The 23,964-nt window shown below is 45.2% G+C and overlaps 2 protein-coding genes across 5 annotated transcripts; one reads left to right on the top strand and one right to left on the bottom strand.

Annotated features, from left to right (window-relative positions):
- The first annotated feature begins 291 nt into the window (after window positions 1-291).
- On the top strand, window positions 292-17,239 carry st6galnac (ST6 (alpha-N-acetyl-neuraminyl-2,3-beta-galactosyl-1,3)-N-acetylgalactosaminide alpha-2,6-sialyltransferase). 4 transcript variants are annotated; one of them, XM_029250740.1, is made up of 10 exons: window positions 292-689; window positions 2,304-2,562; window positions 7,484-7,724; window positions 9,884-10,049; window positions 12,809-12,983; window positions 13,319-13,457; window positions 14,555-14,658; window positions 14,801-14,884; window positions 15,077-15,176; window positions 15,512-17,239. In XM_029250740.1, exons 2-10 carry the CDS (start codon window positions 2,435-2,437, stop codon window positions 15,677-15,679), a joined length of 1,305 nt encoding a protein of 434 aa, XP_029106573.1. In that variant the 5' UTR covers window positions 292-689; window positions 2,304-2,434; the 3' UTR covers window positions 15,680-17,239. The 4 variants fall into 4 exon arrangements, with proteins under 4 accessions (XP_029106573.1, XP_018600949.1, XP_018600950.1 ...); XM_018745433.2 differs by lacking the exon at window positions 292-689 and adding an exon at window positions 1,355-1,975; XM_018745434.2 differs by lacking the exon at window positions 292-689 and adding an exon at window positions 1,355-1,649.
- A 663-nt stretch (window positions 17,240-17,902) lies between these two features.
- On the bottom strand, window positions 17,903-19,873 carry LOC114912322 (parvalbumin-like EF-hand-containing protein). The gene is made up of 4 exons (XM_029258649.1): window positions 19,606-19,873; window positions 19,074-19,209; window positions 18,740-18,855; window positions 17,903-17,946 (listed from the first exon to the last, which is right to left on the bottom strand). The coding sequence occupies exons 1-4, from the start codon at window positions 19,709-19,711 to the stop codon at window positions 17,903-17,905; spliced, it is 402 nt and encodes a 133-aa protein (XP_029114482.1). The 5' UTR covers window positions 19,712-19,873.
- Between the last annotated feature and the right edge of the window lie 4,091 nt (window positions 19,874-23,964).

The raw sequence follows: 23,964 nt of genomic DNA on the forward strand, positions 1-23,964 counted from the left end.
TGGGAAGAGAAGTTTCCACAGATGCATAAAACACACACACTTTGAGAAGATGTGGGAGAGTGGACTGTACGCCTCGGCGCATATAATCTTGTAAGCGTGTGTCTCAGTGTTGGGATCTTATGTATCTGGTGCTGTAACAGCTCTTGGGCCACAGCCTGCCTGTCATTGCTGGTTTTCATCTCTCTCTCTCTCTCACTCACTCGTCATTCTGTCCACTTGGCCTGCTGTTCCTGTCCTGCTGCTGGTCTCTGTCCGGCCGGTTTCTTTCTCTACACTTTTTTTTTTTTTTTTTTTTAATTATTATTCCCCCCCCCCCGGTATTGTGTCCACTGGGTTTTCTTCCCTTTGTCCAGTCTGTTTCCTGCCTTGTCTCGCGCATCATCATCATCATCATCATGTTGTCCGCTCGCGCGCTTTCTGTTCAGTTCATGTCTGTCTGGTCGCTCTTCGTCCGACTGCTCTCCGCTCGTCTCTGAGGAGGCTGGGAGCGCCGTGTGTGTGTTGGGGGGGGTGCGCTGTCAGCAGCTGTTGCTCTTCCCACAATCATGGGGCCGCCGCCCCCCCCGCATGCGCTCGCCTCGCGACCGCCGCCTCAGCCTCCATCGAGAGAAGACGGCGCCCGTCGGCGTCACCCCTCTGGGCGCGCGCGCCTAACGACGCGAGACGGGACGCTGGAGCGGCGCGCGCCAGTAAGTTCTACTCTTTTGTCCCCGAACCGGACCGCGCCATGGAGAGCGGGGTGGTGGTGGCGGCGCGGGGGGAGGTCTCGCCTTGCAGGGCGGCAGCGCTGCCTCAAGTTCGACAAAGAAACTTCTCCTCAGAGCGGAAAGGAGGGGGGAAGGGCTGTTCTCAGTGCGTGTGTGTGTGTCAGTGTGTGAAAGAGAGAGAGAGAGAGAAAGAAACTCTCCGTCTCCTCCTCCGTGTATAAATATCGCTCCGGGTGACGCGTTTGCACTCCGTTAAAAAAAAAAAAAAAAAAAAAAACGGTCTTTTTGGGAGGCGTCGCGAAGCGGGACACGCGCCGTGTTACTGTGTTTACCCCGCCGAAGGACCCCCCAGCGAACACTTGGCGCGCGCGTTTGTGAAAACGAAACGCTGAGGAGCGTTTTAACCGTGGCGTGTCGAGAGGAAGTTGTCGAAAAGTAGGAGTTTCTTCGTTATTATTCTTATTCTCGCCGTCACCGTGTTCGTGATAAAAAAAAAAAAAAAAAAAAAAAAGCAGCCGTTCGTTGGTGGGCTTGCGTGTGACGTCACAGCAAGTCCACTTCGGCCCATTTGGAACCGCTTTGGACGGTCCACGTTCGAACCATCTTCTCAGTGAGTGAGTCAGTTGCGGCACACTTTGGACCACTTTGGACCACTTTGGACCGCTTGAGTCTCTTTCGAAGTGCTTCAGCACCCTTTGGACGGATGGAACGTTTCGGTCCACTTTGAGGAATGTCCGGCGTCTGCTGTGGACTGGTCACAAGCGCTTTACTTCACTTTGGACCACTTTGCTGTTCGGTTCACTGGAAGACGACCACAGCTGACCACCTTCTCCAGCCCCGATGGACTCATTGACTTACGGAGAAGTGGGTGGAGTGCGTTTGGGGACGCGGGACGTGGACAGGAGGAGGATCTTTTCCTGCCTTATTTGCTGACTCCCTCCTGTGAGCGCAAGTCGGATTCTGGGACCTTCTCCGTCTCCCGTTTCTCCTGGCACTCCTCACTGTTTCATTTCCTCTCCTTTTCCCAAGTCTTTTCCTTATTCTTCTCCCTGCTCATCGTCCTCCTCATCTCGTCTTCTCGGACGTCTTCTTTCTCCAGGTTGTTGTTCTCTCTCTCTCTCTCTCTGTTCCCCTTCTTTTCTGGGCTTTCCTTCTCCTCCTCGTTTTCATCCCCCTCTGTCCTCTCCTGGATAACGGCCCCCGACTGCTTTTGAGCCTCTGCCGTCTTCCTGTGCTGCTTTTCGCGTCGTTTTTTTAAATTCGCCATCGTAAGTACCCCATGTGCTGTGTTGTCACTGCAACTTATATGGCTGACATCTTTACATTTGGACGTTTATTGATGGGATTCAGGCCACGCGAGGGCACAAAAGTAGAACTCCCCCAGGTATCAAAAAAGTGGATAGTTTTTTATTTTTATTTTATATATAAAAAAACCTTCAACCATCACTAGGATACAGGGGTCACGTGTATTTTTCGTTTTTCAACTACAGGGAATGCATTTGAGCAGGTACTTGCTGTTTAGTCAGTGATTAGGATGTTGTTGAAGGTGTTTTGGTGTGCGGTCAGCGAATGCCTTGTTGTGCCCACCCCCATCAGGTGCCGCGGACAGCCCCTTGGGCACCAATTAATCCACCTCCCTTGGACGTCTTGCTCCGACCGAGCCTTCCCCTGGCTGTCGGGCCTCCGCCCCGGTTGCCGGACCCTGCCGTCCACCTTGCTCTGGGCGGATGAACGACAAGGGGCTGAAGTTGGGTATGGGCTTCTCAAAGCGGGTGGTGCTCACCTTGGCCGTGCTGCTGTGCCTGTACATCATCTTCTATTTCTTCTGCTACCCGAACATCAAGTATAAGCCTTGGTAAGCTGCCTGCAGCGCCTTCTCTCGCTGGATCTATTCCTTCCTGTGCACCTTTGGATTACCGTGGTTAACGCGACCCTCTTCTCTCCATTTGTCTTGAGAAAAAGTAAAGGGCAGTTCATAGGACCCTATTACTGTTCAGCTGCTTAGGTTTACTTTTGGTGCCCATTATTCCATATTAAATGTTTTTACATTTGCATTTATCGCATGTTGACTTGTGATTTAAGATTAACAGCCCTGCCATAAGCACCAGCTTTGCGAAGCTCGCAGTGTACAGCCTTTCTTTTGACCAAGCCTCGGAGGTTTTCATTCAGTTTTCTGATAATATTTATGATTTTGTGAATATTTGTGACCACCTCTCCTTGTCGGTGACCTTTGACCTGTGACAAGTGTTAGTCTTTTCCAGTGCCATCGTCTTTTTCATATACTGTAGTTGATCGCTGTTTTGCTCGTTGAATCCTTCAACGGCTTTTGGTCCGATGTTTCTGCACTGGACGTCTTTTAACCTGTTACTTATTTTCTGTTTTTAACAAATTTTGCATATTAAAGTGCCGACTTTCAGAACTCCTTAATACCAGTACAGTGCCATTTGTTTAATTAATCCCACACTTTTCCCCAAAGCATCTTAACTTACATTGATTTACCCGTTTATAAAGCTGGGTAATTTTTACTGAGTCGGTTTAGCGTAAACTTCCTGATCAGGGGTGTTAGAGCAGGACCTTGATCGGCTGCAACGTCCTTTTATTGCAAGGCACAGGTTTTATCCACTGCGTCACCAGCTGATACACAATGCTTATTGTAATTCCACTTAAAGTTACTGCTCTGCATGGCTTCCTATTTAATTGTGGCAGAGCATTGATCAGCATGAGGTTGTGTGAACAAAGTAGTGAGTTTTTTAAAAATTGCAAAAGAACGAGGGCCGTTTTCTCTTTCTTGCTCTTTGGGATAATTGTTAACTAGCCTTATTATCTAGCTGCTGGTGTGAACTTCACCTGGTCCTGCTTTTATGATTTCTGAAAATCATAAAAATATGAAAAATATTCTTTTACATATACTGCCAAGACTGCTCTCATCACCCCTTCGTGTAAAGACATGTTTGTTTTAATGGCCTAAATTGATCCCCTGTTGGTTTACTTTATTTCCTTGTGTCCTTCAACATTCTTGACTCTTACCTACAGTATGTTTGTAGACCATGTCTCCGAACTGGAAGTGCACGTTTCTGAATGTGTCAGTCAACAACTTCATCAAATAGTTAAAGCCAAATGTGTCTTTGAACTTCTTAGCAGATGAGTCATTTTGTTTACTTTTGGCATGCGCTGTGTTAATGGTTATTTCAATTTGTGATGATGAAACAAGTTATCAACGTTATTTATTTTTTACTTCTATGGTGTATAGTACAAGGTATAAGTAATTTTGGAGGAAGTGTGTCTTTGAAACAGTACAGGTGGTCCCCGATTTACGATGGGGTTACATTCCGAGAAACTGATCGTAAGTCGAAAATGCACTTAATACACCTAACCTACCAAATATCATAGCTTAGCATATGTGCGATGGCCGTTACGGGCTTGCTGCCTTCATGCTGAACAATTATCTTGAGTAATTTCCCTCCTCTTCTTCTTCTCACCAGTAGCAGGAGACGCAGATGGGTGTTTCTGTGACATTATGGATGCACAAAACACAACTGCGTGACAGACTGGGAGATGCGGATCTCTGCCGCTGCCCAGCATCGCAAGAGAGTATCGCACCGCATATCGCTTGCCTGGGAAAAAATCAAAATTCGAAATGCGATTTCTACTGAATGTGTATCACCAGCTAACATCGTAAAGTCGAAAAATCGTAAGTCAAACCATCGTAAATCGGGGACCACCTGTGTTTGTCAGAAAAATGTTTGGTTTTCTCCAAGTTCAGCAATATCTTCTCTTAACTTGTATGCTGAAAATTCACGCAATATTACACTTTTGGCCTTTTAAAACGACACATTTCTTATTCACAGATTCCTGATGTTATAACTGAACTGACAGATGAGGAAATAACCTCAGACCACATAAGCTGTTATTGGCAGTTCTTTCATTTCTAAGTTACATGTTGCCCAGTGAACACACAAACGTTACATCCAACTCAGCAGTGCACGACTGAAAAAACGTGTACTGTGAAATTTATTTTGATCTCATTGCCTTGAATATAAACGTATTTGTTATTTGTTTAGTTATTTAGCAAAATTGAGTGTTTTCAGTGTCATGGTGAAACCCTACACTATGTGTCTGAAGTATCGATACTCTGGCTTACAGGAGTGAGATGATAATGGCCTGAAATTGGTTTTCTTCTTTTCTTTCTGATTACATACAGTATGGATTCCTGCATCCCACATGAGCTTTACCTCTTTGTCCTCCCAGAACTGTATGCTTTGTTTAAAATGATTTATTTTATTTTTTTTTTTACCAGTAGTGGCCTGGTTTATGTCCGCCACTGTCATCCAAATTACTCTCCTCTCCGTCTGTGATTTAAATTAAAAGCTAACGTCAATGTCAACATCAAGGGTTTTTCGCATTGTCAGTTTATGACCTTAAAGTCACAAGGAGCACATTAACGTTTATTTGACCACAGTGATTTATAGAGATAATCTCTATTATGATTATTTATGAGTTTACTTTAAAAGTGTTATCAACGCTTCAGTTGTTACAGGCCTCTGATCACCCGCAGAAATGGTGCGGTTTCCCTGTCGTGTAATATAGGAAAAATTGGTGAAAGGCATTTTGTTTTGATTGAATGAACAGAGAGGAGGCGCACAACAAGCCATGTGGAGTTTAAAGGAAGTAGGTGTACAATTTGGGTATAATTATATATATGTATGTAAGTATAATTTGTTATCTCTGCAGCTCGTAACTTAAACAGACTTTTACCATAGACAGTGACAAAGACACCAAGGTCCCGTTATGACGACGAATTCCTTGCAATATTCTGACGGCGCTGGTTAATTTTTTTCCTCCCGCTAGTTTCTTTTTGTGAGCAGCAGTTCTTAGCAATTATGCTTCTATTCTGCATATATTATTTTGGTTTGACATTTATGGCCTTGCTGGAGCCAAAGAGTATCAGCCACAGATGTTAAATTATTGTTTATGCTGAGGGAGTTTTAAAGAGAAGTTATACTTTTTTTTTTTTTTTTTTTTTTTGTTTTAAAACTGGGTGTGTTCTGAAACTGGAAAGTCATATGTGTAATCGTCCTGAATGAAATAAGTGCATAAATAACCCATTACTCAAAACGGAATAGGCTGTATATTTTATTGGTAATCATTTTGGTTGAGATGAAAATCCAGAGTTCTCATCAGTTAAAAATGGCTTTTTTTTCAGTTAGTACACCACCTTTATTGTCCTTTCTTAGAAAAATACAAAAAATGACTTTTGTAATGACTTCTCTCTTCTGGATTACATGTTTAATCATCATTATCTGCTGCAGAGGCTTTATAATGAACAGCCACTGCTTAGTTTGTGTTTGTGTCGCTTGTGTGCGTCACATTCTTGTAGGAAATTAATTTTTTATTCATTATTTTATCACCCCTCCTTGTTCATGGTGACCTGCAGTGTTTGTGACTTACTGTGCTTTACCCATTTATAGAGCAGGGTAATTTTACTGTATCATTCTGGATAAGTATCTTGATCGGGGTACTGAAGTAGGTTTGGAGATTCAGACCCAAGTCCTTCGATTGCAAGGTAATGGTTCTTACAATTGTGTCGCTTGCTGACCCGTTTTTCGATGCTGCATTCCTGGCTTTCCTGATGTGTACTTGCTGCATAATTCAGTTTGTTTCTGGGGTGACATAACCACATCAGAGGTTAAAGATTTTATTACAAAGCCAAAATTGTCATGCAGACTTCCTTCTTTCACCCCTGGGCTCATTTAGGTATGAGTCTTTTCTCATTGGTCCCCCCAACCCTCCCCAATGTCATTAACATGGGCAGCAAGTGGCGCAGTGGATAAAACACACACACACACACACATTGACTGAAACCACTTGTCCCGAGTGGGGTCGTGGCAAGATGGAGCCTAACCCGGCAACACAGGATGTAAGGCTGGAGGGGGAGGGGACACATCCAGGACAGGATGCCAGTCTGCCACAAAGCACCCCAAGCGGGACTCGAACCCCAGGCCCACCAGAGAGCAGGTATAAGCCAAACCCGCTGCGCCACCATGCCCCCCATGGATAAACCCATTAGATTTTAAGGTCCCAAGTTTGAATCCCCACTTCCTGCTGAAATACCCTTGATGAAGGTACTTGCTGTAGAAATTGCCCTGCTGTATAAAGGTGTAAATTATTATATGAGGCTTAGTGTACAAACCTAACCACTGTAAGTCACCTTAAAGGTCCAGCTCATCTGCTTTCTTTTAGGATGGCCTCTGTGACATTGGTCGAACCCAATGGGATTGCACTGGCGTGACTGCATTGGTAAAGGAACTGTGTCCTGAAATGTGATCTGTTCCTTGTTTCTTTGCATGGAGGCAGAAAGTGCTCTTTTTAGCAGATACAGTTAGGGCGTCTTCTTTATTCAGTGGATGAACACAACATTCTAACAAGGCTGCCCTTGTATTACTGACCAAGTGGATGTGGGAAACGCAAGACTTGACAGCATTACCATTAGATGAAAATGTCCCATTCATCACGTAATGTACGGTTGCTGAAATGCAAGGCTCGGGCCCCCAATTTAACACGTGATTATGGTTTTTTTTTTTTTTTTTTTTTTTGCTAAGCCAAAACACAAATGTGGTGCCTTCTCTAAGTGTTTTGGAATGCTGGAGTGTGGTTTTTGTTTTCTTGCCCCCCCATGTTTGATATGCAGTTCACCGATAGAGGGCTGCTGTTGTGACACTTGAACTTTTTTCATTAGTGTCCTTTTTCGTGTAGCTCAGTGTGAGACCTCCTTACAGGTGGAGTGTCTCTAAAATAGCCCTCTTCAAGGCTGAGACATCGACGCCCGCCAGAGATCGTTTCACTCCAGCTGCAAGGACTCCGGCAGTGGCCTCACCTGGCACCACAAGGTCACAGACCCTTCACAAGGCCAGTACTGCAGGCAGCCGGAAGACCACCAAGGCTCCCAGGCCCCGTGGAACTACAGAGTTCTCTTACATTGGGGACAGATATGCCACAGATGACGTGCCATCTCAGACGGTGAGATATGAAGTAATTTTCTCAAAGATAATAATCTGCCTAAATGTGTTCACGGGATGCTCAGCACATGAGGCTGCCAACCACCCATTCACTCACTGTAATTCACCTTTTTTAACAGTTTGAACTGCTCGTTGTGTAGTCTGAGAGTCCGTGATTATTTGCCGGAGCACGTCTTAAAGCTGCTTTAGAGAGATGTGAGCTGTGGAATGACCTATGGGATTTATTAGCAATAAAAAGTTTAATTTTTTTTATTGCATGTCTCAGCTGTGGCCATTATTCTACTTTGAGGGTTAAAAAAAATTACAGTGGCCATTAGACGCAATTGGTAATGAAACAGAGTTTCATCTTTTATTCATCTCTTTACTTTGTGCTGTCTGATATTAGCAGTCTGTCATACTTGATAAACGTGTGTGCCTCGCAAATACTGATATGATTACTAAAAATAACAACAATGCAAGAAATGGTCGTTAATTGTGATAGTAATAATGTTAAGTCATGTACATAGTTTACTATTCACTTCTATCAATTACGCAATATTCTATTGTAACATACCCCATCCTGGCTCTTTGTGACCTCATTCCAACTGATATGACATTCTGAGGGACTATCATGCTAGTGCCAGCAGGGCAGTTAATGGTAAAAGAATGACAGCACTTAAAAAATAAATAAATAATAAAAATGCTAGTTGTACCTCTGAGATGCCGGTATGTAAAATGTTAAGTATGAACTGGAGTGTTTTTTTTTTTTTCTTCTCCCCCATCAGTCATGTGGCACAAAATGCCTGTAGACATTTTACATTAGTAAACACATTGTAAAATAATAAGACAAACAGTTTGACCTCAAATTGCCATCTCAATTTTGTCAAACAGCCTTTGGAACACAGAACAAACCTCCAGTATAAATATTGTTTCAAGGAGTCTCTCTTCGGATCCTTTCTACAGCATGGTGTCTCATAGGTGTCTGTAATCTGACTGATTTGGCCCCTCCCTTCTTGAAACTGCAGATAAGTAGTGTGTGTGTATTTAACCACCGACATCCCTGCTATTTGGCTAGCATCACGTTATGACCAAGGGTGATCACGCCACAACTTAAAAACGACAAACTTGGAGACCAGCTGTGAACAGGGGTTAAATAAATAGTGGCTGCTTGCTCATACTAGCAAGACTCAAGAGTTTAACATAACAGCAGGCAGCAGAAAGTGCTGTATTCAGTGTATCCAGTACAGTAAAACTTCATGTCCTCGTGAGGGTCGCTGTTGCCCTTGGTATTTGGTTCTGGGAAGATCTAGTTTTTGTAGTCGCTCTTTGCACAAGGGAGTTCTTGCAAGGCAAAAATGTGGGCTGTGGCCTCCACTGCAAAGCACCAGGTCATACCTGTGTCGTTCAGAACAGTTGGCTGCTGTTGTGGTGACCGAAGAGGAATGCACTGAAGGGCACTGAAGCATGTTGGGAGGTCACTTCTGACATGTGCTTTTACATAGCGGTTGTGCAGGTTGCGAAGCATGGATAAGGTCAGTGTTTCTACAGTAAAGTCATCCCTGCTGGCCATGGCTGCGCATAAAAACGTGTCAAATTTAATTCCTGGACACCCATTTATTTTATTTATTTATATGAATGACTCCTTTATTTAGGCGGCACGGTGGCACAGCGAGTAGCGCTGCTGTCTCACAGCGCCTGGGTGGTGCGAGAGGATGTGGTTTTAATCCCCACTCAGTCTGTGTGGAGTTTGCATGTTCTCCCCGTGTCTGCGTGGGTTTCCTCCAGGTGCTCTGGTTTCCTCCCACAGTCCAAAGACATGCTGTTCAGGTTCACCCATAGTGTGTGTGTGTTCCACTGATGTATGGATGAGTGACCTTAAATGCCTTAAGGTAGACGCAGGTTTCTATGTGCGCACGGACACTGAAAGTAGAATCGGCAAACCATGGACCCTGATGGCCAAAAAGCACCATAAGTACTCCTGAGGTTCTTCAGAGCAGGGGGGAAAATAGGGATGTTTGATGAAAGGGTGTGTGTCACTCACTAACTGCTGTGAAGACAACCTTGGTATTGTATCATGTGACAATGGAGTTGTGACCTTATCTGCTGCATCACCTGAACACGGTGTGTCTGAATGTTGCTAAAATCCATGTTTGCAGAACCGTTCCTTGTGTGTCCCCACAGAGCTGCGCGAACAGCACCCGCAAGAGGGTGAAGGGGACGACCTTCAAGGAGCGGTTCCTGGAGCATGTGCCTGTCCTCCAGTGGCACAAGCATGGGAGCCCGGAGGAGTACAAACGGCTGCGCCAGTACCCTGGGGCACATGGCTGGGGCAGTGTTGACTATGAAAGTAAGGCCCTACACACCAGGAGACGGGAAGAGGCGTTACCACAGGGGCTCTTTGCAAATAATCGCGAGCCCCTTATCTTTCGAGGGAATGAAGTTCATGGTTGATAGAATAAAACATTGAACAAGGGGAACCACACCTTATTTGTGATAGTGAAATGTTATTTGTTCAGTAGTCAGTTAAACATTTATCCCCCAAGATACACCCATTCACTTCATGGGAATTTGATTCAATATCCCTCATCCTTACTGCAAGGTGTTTCTTCATATTTACGATAACCAACTAGATTTCATTTGCTTCCTGAAAGCTGAGCAGCACAAGACATATTTACATTTATTCATTTAATAAACACTTTTCTTGAGAGGGATGTATTATGAACACTATGTAGTATTTAGTAGGCAGCTTTGTCCGAGGTGGCTTGCAGTGGTAGTTACACCACGCTGGACTTCCCGCAATCATTCACACCTTTATGCATTCACAAGTTTATACACACACACACACACACACACACACACACACACGGGTGAAAAGGGCAATTTAGAGTCATCATTTCATCTGTAACACATATCTTTGGACTTTGGAATTGTGGCACCTGAAGGAAATATAGGGGGTTTTATATGTATTTATTGTTTATATTGATTTAGATTTCTTTTTCATAAGTAATTACAATATGTATTTTTAAAGATGTTTAGTATAACATGTTTTATTAATTTTGTGTGAACGCAAGTTTATTTTATCATATCTAATAAGGTTTATGTGGTGGCAGGGCTGGACATGATTTTTGGTATTTCCTGTGTCAGCACAGAGCAGCATAATACTTGCACACATTCGCTTGCTATGGGCACTTTAGAGTCCTCCGTTTACTTGAAACACACATTTTTGAACGGTGGGTGGAAATTGGGGTACCCGGTAGAAACCCACGGTTTCTACAACATCTAATGGGTATGAAAGAGGGGAATGACATAGTCATACAGTATTATAGAGTAATTAATGAAAGGAAGCTGCCTTGTTACGTAGTGGTGCAGTAACTAATGTAAGCTCTTAATGTAACTGTGTCCATTTTAATGGGATTGGTGATATATTAGTATCAGTAGCTGTGTTTTGGGGCTCAGGAACGCATAAAATTTTTTTACCATTGAAATTAACGATCTTTTTTTTTTTTTTTTTTTTTTTGGGGGGGGGGATTCACCATGCCTCTGTTTTTGAGTTAGAATTCACTTTACGAAGGGTTTCTCAGGTTCACATAACCTTTGTAAGGTGGGACAAGGCTGTATTGTTGCAGTCTATTGTGTGTTTTTTAAATTTAAGTCTAAAAATAAACTGTGGACAGCAGGTAGTGGAATGGATCAGCAACTGCACTTCACGGCAGTAAGGATTAAATCCAGAAAAGTGCTCTGTTGTTATACCGAAACTTAATCTGCTGCAGCTAAAGCGCTGAGCTGTGTGAATGGCTTTTGGTACCTTTTAATAAAGGCCTCCACTTAAATTTTAGTCAAGTTGTGTAGTGGTTAGGTCTCACCTTACACTCCGCAGACCCAGTTTCAAATTGCTGACCAAGGTACTTCACGGTTGCAATAAAACTTACCCCACTGTCAAATGTGTAAATGACTAGTAGCTTAGTATCCAAAACTACCATTGTAAATAGTTTTAAACAGTATTGCTTCTCTGAAAAAGTAATTGGATTCGGTTACCGTTTAAGACCCGTTTAATATTTCTGAGGGGTCTCTTACAGCACCGGGGCAGAATTGTAGCCCATACGTGTCCTTTAATTTGGTGGCACACATGGGTTTCTTGAGCTATAGCGGTTCTATTCAGGTTTATATTTGACAGCATGTCATTGGGCTTTAGGTCTGAATCTTAACTGATGTCTTACAAAACGTTACATCTGTTGCTCTTCTGTCAGTCTGACAAACATAATTGTGTGCTTTGGATCATTACCAGCCTAAAATGTTAACTTGATGACCTTGTCCATGTAGCACTTTTTGTAAGATTTGAGGATCATCAAGGTGCATTTCGCTAAACAAGGCAAGCATTAATGATGATCGTAATGCGCTGCCGGTCTCTGACTTGATACTTTGCCATGACTGTAATTTTTGGCTTGAAGGAGCCAGGGACTGCAAGAGAGAACTGCAGATGCCTAGGTACACCTTGCTTTTGGAGGTGTTGAATCTGTTTCCTGACAACCTCACTCTGTTTGTATGTCTTCAGTCCTATGTGAGGGACAAAGGTTACAGTCTGAGTGAGCAGAGCCCATTTAAATGCTGTCAGATTAACCAAAGTTCAGTCAGCTGACCCTAATTGCTGCTCTGTTTGGGTTGAGAATGCTAGGGCAACAGTAACTTGTTTACACCTGAAGGAACATACTGAATTAAACACTAAATATATGAAGGAAATGCCAACAGTAATTTTTTTTCTCCCACTCTTTCTACTGTTCGCTATTTCAAACTTTACTGGAGCAGCACATGATGTAGTGGTTCAAGAAGTCAGTTTACATTCAGAGGACCTGGCTTTGAATCCCTCCTCTTGTTGTAGTACCCTTGATCTAGGTACTTACCCTGAATTAATACGGTAAAAAGTACCCAGCTGTGGAGAAAAGCACCAGCTAAATAATAAACTGTTAACATGTATACATTTGCAGAAAATCAGACAGGTGTCACGGCAGTCATAAATGTGGCATAACACATTTAAGTTGGCCTACAGTTGGTTGCCCCCAAGGATGTCACCAGAGGTTCAGACAGTTTCACCGTTTGTCCTTTTCACAGCACTCATGAACACCCTGTCCATCCTCAACACGTCAGCCAATCGGCTCATGTTCGATGACTGGGAGCGACGGGCCAATGGCAGCTCCTGCATCCGCTGTGCCGTGGTAGGAAACGGAGGGATTCTCAATGGGTCCAAGAAGGGTCGGGAGATTGATCGGCACGACTACGTCTTCAGGTGGGGACGCAGCCCAGCCCACGTCTTTATAATTGATTAGTACCTCAGCAGGAAGTAGTGCTTACCAGGATGTGCTTGTAGCCATAAGGCTGTAACTTGTACTCTTGAGATACATGGTTAATCCAGATTTCTTGATGAAATAGAAGAGAAATGATAATCATCAGATGACCCATTTAGTACACTGGAACTGTTAAGTTCTTAACTTCTTAAGTCACTTTTTAATTAAATGGGCTTCCAGAAAATGTGTATTAATGTCACGTTGACATTCCTTATCAACATTATGGTAAAAACTAGAATCGCCAGTAGGGTAAAAGTTGTCTGTGTGTTTCGTGTAGGACAAACGGTGCAGTGATCAATGGCTTTGAGGAGGACGTAGGCTCCCGTACCACAATGTACACCTTCTCCGCCAACACCCTGAGAAACTCCATCGCAAGCTACGGAGCAGTGGGTTACAAGGGTCCCCCGCTTTCGGAGGTGGGTTTCCTGATGGTTGCCACCCATAACACCCCCCCATAGATGTATCAGCTGCCTTTTATTAAGCACAGGATCATATTGGTTTCACAGAAGCAGTGACTGCTGTAACCCCATTGAAGGAAGGAAGGGCAAAAGGTAGAAATGGCTAGAAAAAAATACACAAGCCCTTCACATATTGTTTGTTCCGTGAAATAACTCCATCCCATTATGAAGGTGTGAAATTACCATTATGTATTGTTGAAAAAATAATTGGTTCCTGAGTCATAAAGAATATGGTTTCAAATTTCAGTCAATCTTTCTCTGTGATGCAGGATTTTCTAGTGCCTTTTTGTACTTTTTTTCCTCCTTCCTTCCTTCCTTTTTTCCCTCTTCTTATAGTTTTCGCTCATGGATGTTTGGTATAAAGAAATAAAGTTCTCAAGATCACTGCCAGAGTGTCTCACTTTGCAAAGTATGTGAAAACTATGCTGTTACAGGCACTTGGCAGCATTACTAATAAATATATAATGTTTGAGTATCTTAATTCGGTTTTGCATGATTAAGGCCTTGCTTCCGTTAGCAGCCGCCGTTTTCGAGGTACCTTAGAGGTCAGTATGCTAAATTCAGCCTCACTTCATCCAAATTATGTTATGGGTTTGTGATGCCAAGTCTGTATCTCTGTCCCAGCGTCTCTGAAATGAGCAGCGATGCTGTTTTACAGAATAAAATGCTCTATGTGGAAGTGAAATGACTTTATAACAAGTGAAATATTTTTTTGTACTGAATGTCTGTTGTATGAAAAAATAGCATATATTTTTTTGTGAACTTTTGTCATTGTTCAAGACTCCTTTTTTTTGGAGGATTGTAAAGGCCTGACTTTCATCGAACAGGCAGCACTTATATTTACATTTATTCACTTAGCAGATGCTTTTGTCCAAAGCGACTAACAATGGATACTATGTAGTCGCTTTGGATACTTAACACCCCCGCTGTGTAGATGTGGGAGATGTTTAAACAGCTCTTGAAGGAAAGTGAAGCTGTTAATCCTCCAGAAAGAAAAGGGAGCGTGTCTGCAATTCTGACCCTTCCACCTCAACCCATCTTATTGCATCTCCTAGGAGACCAGGTATGTGTTTCTGCCAGACCATGACCGTGACTACATTCTTCTGAAGGCAGCAGCGACACACACTCCCATCAAGAAGGGGCCAGAGAGCAGCAAAATGTAAGCGTGCTTGGTTTTGGGTTAAATGGATGTACGTGCAGCTGGGTATTCTCAAAATCGAGTGCTGCTATTATATTCTGTCATATTTGTTTAATTTGCTTGGTTTGGTCCAGTTCATTCAGTTGCAGTTTTCATGTTGCAGTCCACCAAGATACTTTGGAGATAATGTTACTTTGGAGAAATTCAAAATGTATCACCCGGACTTCATCCGATACATCAGAAACAGGTGAGATGCCCTTGGGATGCCATCAGATGTCAATTTTTCTGTACACAAGACTTAGTGACCTCCTTTCATTGAACCTCAGAGCCCATGACATCACTGTGATACAGGCCAATGAGGAGAAGCTACCAAAATCATTTTGTTGTTTGAGCTTTTCTTAATCATGCATTTATTTTAGTAACTCTTTTGGTTCTTCAGATTCCTGCGCTCCAATATAATGAAAACTGAGTACAGGAACATATACCGACCGTCCACAGGTGCCGTCATGCTCTTGGCTGCTTTGCACACATGTGACCAGGTAAGAGCAATTGTTTTTCACCGGTTTGTTGTTATGGGGGAAATGGAACAAACAAAAGGCAATTCAGGGTAAGTACTTTGATTAAGGACTCTGTAGCAGAAGTGGGCATTCAAACCCAGGTCTGTTGAATGTAGGATGGTGGCTCTAACCACTACACCACATGACCTAATACAGCAAATGCATTTGTGTTATGAGGTCGTTGGATTTATATGGAATTCTGAACTCGTATTTACCATGAATTAAAAGGTCAAGTTCAGCATGTTGCATGTTTTGAGTCATGACATCAGAATTGGACAGCGGAGCATAATGATGGCGATGATGATAATGTGTTCCAGGTGAGCGCGTATGGCTTCATGACCCCTGACTACAGTAAGTACTCGGACCACTACTACGACAAGAGACACAGAGGAGTGACTTTCTATGCCAACCATGACCTGCACCTGGAGCTGTACCTCTGGCAGCAGCTGCACAAGGAAGGCCTTATCCGTCTCTACATGCGCTAGTGATCTTACTTGCACGTGATCGCCATGGCAACCACAGGCCAGAGGATGGCAACAAGGACCAACCACCCTTTCTGCCAGCTCCACATTGCGGGGCATCCTATGTCACATTATGTTGACTTGGCCAAGGTGGGGGCAATGGGGCGCAATTTTAACAGCCCCATCAAGTGCCTGTGTTGAGATGCTGCACAAACTCATCACTTCCTACTCAGCTAAACATCCAAAAGATTTTTTTTTTTTTTTTTTTTAAATAAATATATATATATAAACTATTATTTTAAGGGATATTCTATAGCTGCTGTGAAGTAATTTTTGGCTTATGTCAGATACTTATGCTATATGGACACTTATTTATATGTTGTGGGTTACCAATCAGTAAATGAAATTATTTCATGCAATGTATATTTTCATAAGTTGTCAGAAAGTGATTATAACAGTCAACTTTGCTGCTGCAATTAAAAATGAAGATAAATTGTGCCAATATTTGGAAGACACCTCCCAAACCCTGTTCAGAAATATGGAGGCGTCACAGAGGGCCTGTCTAATCTCAGGTTAGTTTGTAGAGAGAACCTCGGAGTGATCCAGAACGCCGCGGACACAGCTGGTGGTGGCCAGACTGGACCGAACTTGGCTTTCTTCTCTGGACACTGTGAGATTATAGCTGCGGAAGAAAATGAGGCCTTTGCTCTATTTCAGAGCACACTCACTTTTTCACACCTTAATGCCTGTGCTGGAGGGGTAAAGGTTGGAGAATCAAACTGATTTTAATCTGAAGGTATATTTTCTCTTTACTATCAAGCATGGTGGCTCATATAAAGCATTCCTGTGGCAAACAAAATTTTCCTTAAGTTCTGTTTGTTTATGTGTATTTGTAAAACAATGAATGTACTAGCTTTTGTTTATGTCTGCTGTCTTTTTAAATGAAATTGGTGTAATGCCTGAAAATGTTAAATATTCCGTCCTTGTATTATAGCACGTAAGGGTCAAGTGTGCGGGGTGCCACATCTGTGTAAACGGTACAGTCTGAATGTAGTAAACTGAGTAGCAAACTGTCAGAAGATGGTACTGGCCGGGCCGTTTTTAGGAAGTTTAGGTTGCTTTTGCTACAGTGGTCAAGCAGAAGAAATCGGGGCAGCAGTGAAAAAGCAAAATGTGGGCGAAGTGCGTGGGGGTGCTCCTTCAGCTCGCGCTGAGGCCGTTGGAGAACTGTGCTCGAAGCGGCCGACTGGGACACCCTGCCCCGCGTGACGCCTGCGTGACATGCGAGTAATTTCACTTCTTACTGGGCAGCTGGAGAGTCCAGAGTAGGAAACTGCACACACACCGTGAGCACATAGGCAGTTTCAGGTCACAAAACTCTTTATTACTGACACGTTGTCAAACATTTACGCAAAATATGCTTCTTTTTTTTTTTCTTTCTAAACAAGAGAAAGGCATATCAGGTTGTTTGGTGTCTGAAAAAGGTTGTTTCAGCGAGGATGCATGTGAATTGAGTTGACTTTTGTGCACAGACTAAAAACATTAAAAAAGAAAAAAAGAAAAGAAAATCCCTATTCAAACCAACAGTGATTTCGCGTCATTGTTGAAGCACACGGGAAAGGGTTGTTTAGGGTCACTGCGGCCACGGTAGGGAAGGCTGCAGAACTCATGGAAACCTTTTCCTGACACACAGCTCGTAATTCATTAACGGACCGAATGCGCAAACAATTGGAGGCACGGAGCGTAGCGCACACCTACGCGTTTTCTTTCTCGCGCCGGAGCGCAGAGCCCTTCCAGCTGCGCTGTCCCGTCATCATCAGGCCTGACCAAAGCGTGCTGGAGCGGTGACTGTCAAATCTGTTCGATTCCACATTCAAAATACCGATAGTTTGATAATGAGCATGAAATTGGCACTACATCCCTTCTACCTTCAGTCTTGCATGCAGGAGTTCACATAACTTGTAAAGGTTAAAATGCAAGAAGGAAAATCTGTTGATGAAAGAGCAAATATTAAGCTTTGGGGTTCCCCTCACTTTTAATCAGAGGCCAGGATATGCAAGCGAAACTGACACGTAGCCTCACGGGTTATTTCTCCTATGCCTGAAGACAGTGCTTATCACCCCTCCCCCAAACCGATTCCTTTCCAGACTCACTGCTGTGCATGGCAAGACAGCAGGCCGTCCACCCTCCCTCCCCCCCCCCGCAGCACACCCGTCCTCATCCTGTAGTCCAGGTGTTGTCGGACGACTACTTCCTGGGTTTCTTCTCCAGCTTGATCAGGTCGGAGAATTCTGCAAAGCAACGGCGACATGTTCGTCCTGACCGCGGTGGGGATGAAGGTCAGTGTGGTTCTGCCCTAACGCGATGTGTAACCAAACTGCTGCGATCAACACCGCGATGTGTTTGAAAAGGATGTGATAGCCCACCCTGACAGTTTAGTGGTCATTACCTCCAGTTTAGAGGAGTTACGCTGCATACTCGCTGTGAGGTAGAAAGACAGGTGCCCTTCATTTACATGTTTTTTCCACCGGCAGTGGTTCCGATATCTATGAGGATTCAGCTCAGACCTTCCCGTGTGCTGTAGTGCTGGTACTGCTCGCTCTCCACACATGGCGTAACCTGAGGGAATCGGTCTTTGCCAAAGAAGAGCGCCTTCTATTGGCTGAGCCCCGTTCGGGGTGCAGCCGTGGGTGGCGACCACATAAAAGCCTTGATATCTAGACTCAAAGGGACACGGCAGATTTATTCTGAATTTAAGCTGTAGTTTAAATGAATAGCTTTTGAACACGCTGTGATACTTTAACAAGCTTAATTTTAGTTGCCACAAGGTGGTGCAACGGCTTCTGAAAACTCTGTCATCCTAACGGCGTATCGTCAAACAGTCTTCGGAAATGCGAGCGTCCCGTACGACCCCCCCCCGGCAAAGGAGCGTGGCAGCCTGAAATTTATATGCTTATGTATGTCAGTGTTTTTTGCAAATAGTGGGACTCCTTTGCAGGAAGTGGTAAGAGCAGTGACGTTTCCTCACGTACACTTCCTGTCGCCCCCTGGTGGCCACATATACAACTCTGTCCGCTCGCTCACCCCTAAAGTCAATCCTGCCGTCCCCGTCGACGTCGGCAGCCTGAATCATGGCCTCCGCCTCCTCGTCTGAGAGCGGCACCACAGGCGTGCTGCTCGGCACGGTGGACAGGATGTACCTGTGGATGAGACGCTGAGGTGAGACTGGCGCCCAGTAACCTCCCTGGTATGAATTTCTCTTAATTACTAATATACAGTGTTGTATAATTATTTCAGCATATAAAATCGTAGCTTTAAAATGATGGCGGTTCACTTTTTTAAGTGTAAAGAAGCCTTAGTAAACCTCCATAAGCTTCTTGAAGGTCTCCCAGAAGTTCTACCTGGAGAGCAGTCTTACTTAATCTCATTCCACTCGATGTAGCCGCTGCCGTCCTTGTCCAACGTCTGGAAGGCCTTCTTGATGACGTCCTCCTGCTGCTCGGAGGTCTTGAACTGCTGCATGTACTCGAAGAACTTGTTGTAGTTGAAGTTCCCTGGGTGGGGATTACAGCGCGCAGATAATTCCTAGCGATCCTAACAAAGGCTCCCGGCATCTCATCTCATTCGTCGTCTTCTGGAGAAGCACTCTGGCTGTCTTCACCTACCGTATCCTTTAAGTTGAACCGATTCCTGTAACTCCCACCGACCACTGCACCTCTCTCGTTGCCCCCACTGTGCACCCATTTCGGGAATACACCCGTACTACCCAGCCCCACATGCTTTGTACCTTCAGTATTTTCTTTCCGCTGCTACGTTGCAGTCCGCGGGCTTTACTACACCTTCACCTACGCCTAGAAAGTTGAATATCTGCTTCCCCGGCACCTCCTACATCTGTCTGCCCAGGTTTCATTCTGACACCTGCCGTTTGCCGCTTTGGCCCCGCAAGTCACCTTGCATTCTCATCTCTCTGGGGATGCGGTCGATATCCTGGTCACTCAGGGAGGCTCCCATGGCCATGGCCATTTTCTTCACCTGCATGCCAAACTCGTCTGCCATGGTTGTCTGGCCTCTGTGCCGGAAAGAGCCGCGGCGTCAGGAATGACTTGGGGAAAACTTCAAGGGTGAAGCTTCTGGATGGTAAGAGGTAGGAGGCAGAAGGAGGTTAAAGGAAGCAGAAGGTCTGTAGGACAATTTCACCACTATGGTTGTACGTGTTATCAGCGGTGTATTCAACATACGTACAGATTTGACTCCTTTGTCACATGTCAAGGAATTCTCTAGAAGATAAATACATTCGTTCCTTAACTTACCGACACAACTGGCATGAGAAGCCTGTGCAACTCAGTTTGTTTGAAACTCGAAAGTCACTTCCACCACTGTGTCACTCAGAAGCTCAATCATACAGACATCCTTTGATTTGGTTACAGGTTAGGTTATGTAAAACATCGTAAAGATTGCTATAATTAATTTTTGATAGTACTTTTTTTTTTCTCATGTGCGCAACTAATAGCGTGGCGGTTAGAGCTGCTGCCTTTGAATCCCAAGGTCATCAGTTTGAATCCTCCACCCTTGTAAGGTATGTACCCTAAAATCCCTCCATTGAATTTATCCGACTATAAATTCATAGATGATGTTGGTAGCTTAGGACTGTAGGTCATTGGGGGGGGGGATTGAGACGTAAATGGGTGATGTTGATATAAACTTTCTTAAAACTTTACCGCCACAAATTCCTGTCCAAATCAATTGATCAATTTCATAATCATATGCAACATTCTTTCTCTTGCCACCGATAAACCAGCACTCAAACACCAGACTTGAGTAATAAACTCTGTACGAATGAGTGAATTAAGGCAGTTAGACGTGTTGTGTTTTTGGCTTTGCCTGGTTGCACAAAGGTCGCTTTAACTGCAGAACAAACTGAAATTGTAGAAAACAGCCAAGTGAAAGAAGTGTAATTGAAAAGAAATGAAGAAATACTTTGGAAAATTTTTGTATCTCAGGTGTACACGACTCAAGGGTGTAGCTACAGTTGGTTCTATTTTGTGTGCGTTTGTCTTTTTTTGGAGGTTTCTGGGCAATGGGAACACCAGTTTCATCATCTTTTGGCTACATCAGCTCAGCATCAGCTATGTCAGCTGACCTTTGACCTGGACGGAATGTGCAGTCAACCTTCTCGTCCTCCGTAGACCGTAACAAACTCAGTGTCTCGTTACTCCCCGAAGGAGAACCTAATTTCAGGAGTAACATCATATCTCCGCTTGAACCCAGCTCGCATATCTGGAGGACCCATGAGCTCGTCTCAGGGATGTCTCCGTTTCCTAAAGACGATGTGACCGTTTCGCTGGCCAGCAACATCAGCCAGGTTCCCGTTCTGGTTGTTGGCGACTGGTTATTTTGAGGATTCGCTCGGAATGCAAATTCCACAAGAAAGCACGTGGAGGATCTGATGTCGAGATCTCCTCTGCCATGGTTCACGCTGTGGATTCCGCTGCATCGCTCATTGTGCCTGGAGATATTTGTCCAAACGCGCCGGAGGGCGAGGAACGAACTTTCGGTTGCCTAATACGGAGTCTGAAAGGTCGCATCCCTGCTGCTTCACTTATCTAATGTCCCCCAGGTGCTGCAGCCTATTTTTACTGCAACATCAAAGGTTGCTCTGCTCTTCATCTCAAGTGCCTGGACATGGAATAAACCGAGTACAGGTGGAGTCCCGTCCCCCTCCCTTTACGATACATGGGATGTGTTATCCTTAACCATGTTGCAGGAATGATTAAAAAAGAACAACAAATACGAACCTCAGATTTAGATGAAGGAACATAGATGAGTGGATTGGAGTAGATCGCTCTACACCGCACGTCTTGGAACGTACTAAAGTGTGATTACCAGTCATGTTTACGGCGCTTGCTAAGCTCTCTGGGCCAGGATTTCGTAGAGCTTCATCGTCACAAAGCTTCTTCATCCGGCACCCTACAGAAGACACGCAGCCGCAAGACGTACCTCCTCTCCCGCGGTTGGCTCTTTCGCGGACTGCGGTCCAACATGTTGAACTTAGATTAGGAATTTGCCGTTTGATTCCCGAAAAAGATCCGCAGACGCCGAAGAGCAACCCGAGCGTCCTTCCCCGAACCCTTTTCCACCCCGTAGGCGACTCACCTGCGCTGCGATCGGCCTTCTTGCCTCTGTTGCCCCTGCTCCACACGGGTCCCGCTCACGACTGCTTGCCCCCCTTTCCTGCCCCCTGTCTTTTATACCCCTCTCCAGGGGACCGACTCTTTCAACGGGCCGCACCTGTCGCGCTCCCTGGACCCCCAGCTCAATTAGAGTCTTGGTTCCCCACCTTCTGGACCTCCTGTGTTTTTACGGAGACTGGTCGGAAACCACCTCATGTTCCATCTTCCAGGCCTTGGGGCGGGGGGGTACTCTGGCGCGGCAGGCTGATTTCATACCGCCGTCCTCGCAGGAGTAATCAGACGTGGCCTTAGATGCTGGGAATAAATAAGTAAATAAAAGAAGCACAACAACATGCAGACGGTCGACAAAAAGGTTACGTGAAAGGTTACCGGTTCAAATCCCACCAGGAGTCCGGACTGTAGCGCCTCTAATGACAGTTTTGCTCAAGTACCACTTTTTCGCGATTACAAACATCCAGCAACGGAAAAGTCTAAAATTGTAAGCAGTGCAAATCCCTTCAGCTTGAAGCATCTAATAAAGTAAATAATATTTGGGGGGGAGAGGAAAGGGAGGACATGATCTTCCTGCCGACACTGTCCTGTTTGGAGCACCAGGGAGGTGCGTTGAGCAGCCGACCGATGGGTGAAACACGGCGACCTTGAAGGGTTCCTCTACGTAGCCTGCCTCCGATGCCCAACAGTCAGAACATCCAGATGTGAATTTCCCTTTTCCGAGACGAGAAGGCCAATTCCTCCCACGGCTGATCTCAACGGTCCCAGATAACGTGTTGTTCTTTCACTGTGGGAGGAACGCTAGAACATCTCCGTTAGGAGATCGTTGCGTCTCCAGCCGAAAGCCGCTGATGTTCTCGCACAGCTGACAGAAGAAAAGGTTGGAAAGCCGAAAGCAATTTACTGTTATTTAGAAGAAAAAGTGTCCAAGACATGATACATTTATGATGTGGTGTTCCAGAAAACATCTGCGTGACAGTTACCTCTTGGTTCTTATTGCGTCCTGAAACATTTATCGCGGCGCGGATGAGCTACGCAAGAAGCTTCTTTCGGCCTCGTTCTTACTCTTCAAAACCTGACAGGCCTCAGCTGCGTGCCGCATCTCCTCTTCGGTCTGGAACGTCATCATCTTGCCCGTATCTCATAATTCGTGTGGTTGACGGAGCTCGGGTTCCTGGATGTGCTGGAGCAGTTTTACGGTAAGTACCGTGGTGCCGCCAAGTAACTCCAGTGTGCCGCACCGTGGAACCAAGTTCTCCAGGGCGGAGCTGTGACCCCACTTGGCCCCACTCCTCCACACACCTTGTTCACCAACCACCTGCTCCTCTTCTCCCGTAACCGGTCACTTCGGTGCACCGGCAAAGTTGTGGAATGTTCTCCCCAACGACGGACAGGTAGCCGAGTCAGCGTCCCCTACACCGCAAATGACTCTGTGCACAGGGAGACGGGCAGCCGAGAAGATGGGTGGTGTGGGTGTAGATGGCGTTGGCCTGGTGGTGTGAATCAAAGGTGTCCTGTGAAGTGGCGGCAAGGCAGAATAGCAGCAAGGATGGATCTACCAGATATGTGTTTTTGTGTGTGTGTGTGTTAGGGTCTCACTTGTACAAGGAGGTGGTGGAAAGTTTCAATCCGCACACAGGAAGCCTTTTGCGCGCTGGATGTCCACGCAGAGATCTTACAGTCCAGTTTGCGAGCCAAGAACGAGCGTTTGCAGAGCTCCTGCGCTCCTGGTAATGAGGCCGAGCGGAGGCGTCCGGCCGAGCGCGGACGCCGTCCTCTCCGGTCCTAAGCCCTGCCGAGCATCGATCCGCTTTGTCTCAGATGACACATCAGATAGAGCTCGCCGGGTACAAATCTCCCGTAGAGCAGCCTCTCTAATCTCTAGAGCGCTGAGAATCAAACCGGGTCTCCCCGCAGGAGAGTGTGTTGGAATCCTGCAGAGGCTGTGTGTGTGTGAGAGCAATCTTTGCGACGGTCTTCAGTGTCCCGAAAACGAAAGTGCCTTCAATCAAAGGACAGATGCAGACGGGCGACTTCCAACGTACAGCCGGTTGGTGTGACGTCGCCGATCGAACAGCTGGTGGCGTAGCGGTTACAGCTGCTGCCTTCGGAGCCAAGCGGTCGCAG

Source organism: Scleropages formosus, chromosome 1 (genome assembly GCF_900964775.1).
Source record: "Scleropages formosus chromosome 1, fSclFor1.1, whole genome shotgun sequence".
In the NCBI taxonomy this organism is placed as follows: Eukaryota; Metazoa; Chordata; class Actinopteri; order Osteoglossiformes; family Osteoglossidae; genus Scleropages; species Scleropages formosus.

What these genes read in the sequence shown, in the direction of transcription:
- st6galnac (XM_029250740.1), top strand. Translation starts at nt 2,435, where the DNA reads ATGAACGACAAGGGGCTGAAGTTGGGTATGGGCTTCTCAAAGCGGGTG. An exon ending in GGGCAGTGTTGACTATGAAA is followed by an intron (nt 10,050 to 12,808) that starts GTAAGGCCCTAC and finishes TCCTTTTCACAG; the next exon opens with CACTCATGAACACCCTGTCC. An exon ending in AGGGTCCCCCGCTTTCGGAG is followed by an intron (nt 13,458 to 14,554) that starts GTGGGTTTCCTG and finishes TGCATCTCCTAG; the next exon opens with GAGACCAGGTATGTGTTTCT.
- LOC114912322 (XM_029258649.1), bottom strand. Translation starts at nt 19,711, where the DNA reads ATGGCAGACGAGTTTGGCATGCAGGTGAAGAAAATGGCCATGGCCATG. An exon ending in CAGAGAGATGAGAATGCAAG is followed by an intron (nt 19,210 to 19,605) that starts GTGACTTGCGGG and finishes ATCCCCACCCAG; the next exon opens with GGAACTTCAACTACAACAAG. An exon ending in ATCGAGTGGAATGAGATTAA is followed by an intron (nt 18,856 to 19,073) that starts GTAAGACTGCTC and finishes TCTCATCCACAG; the next exon opens with GTACATCCTGTCCACCGTGC.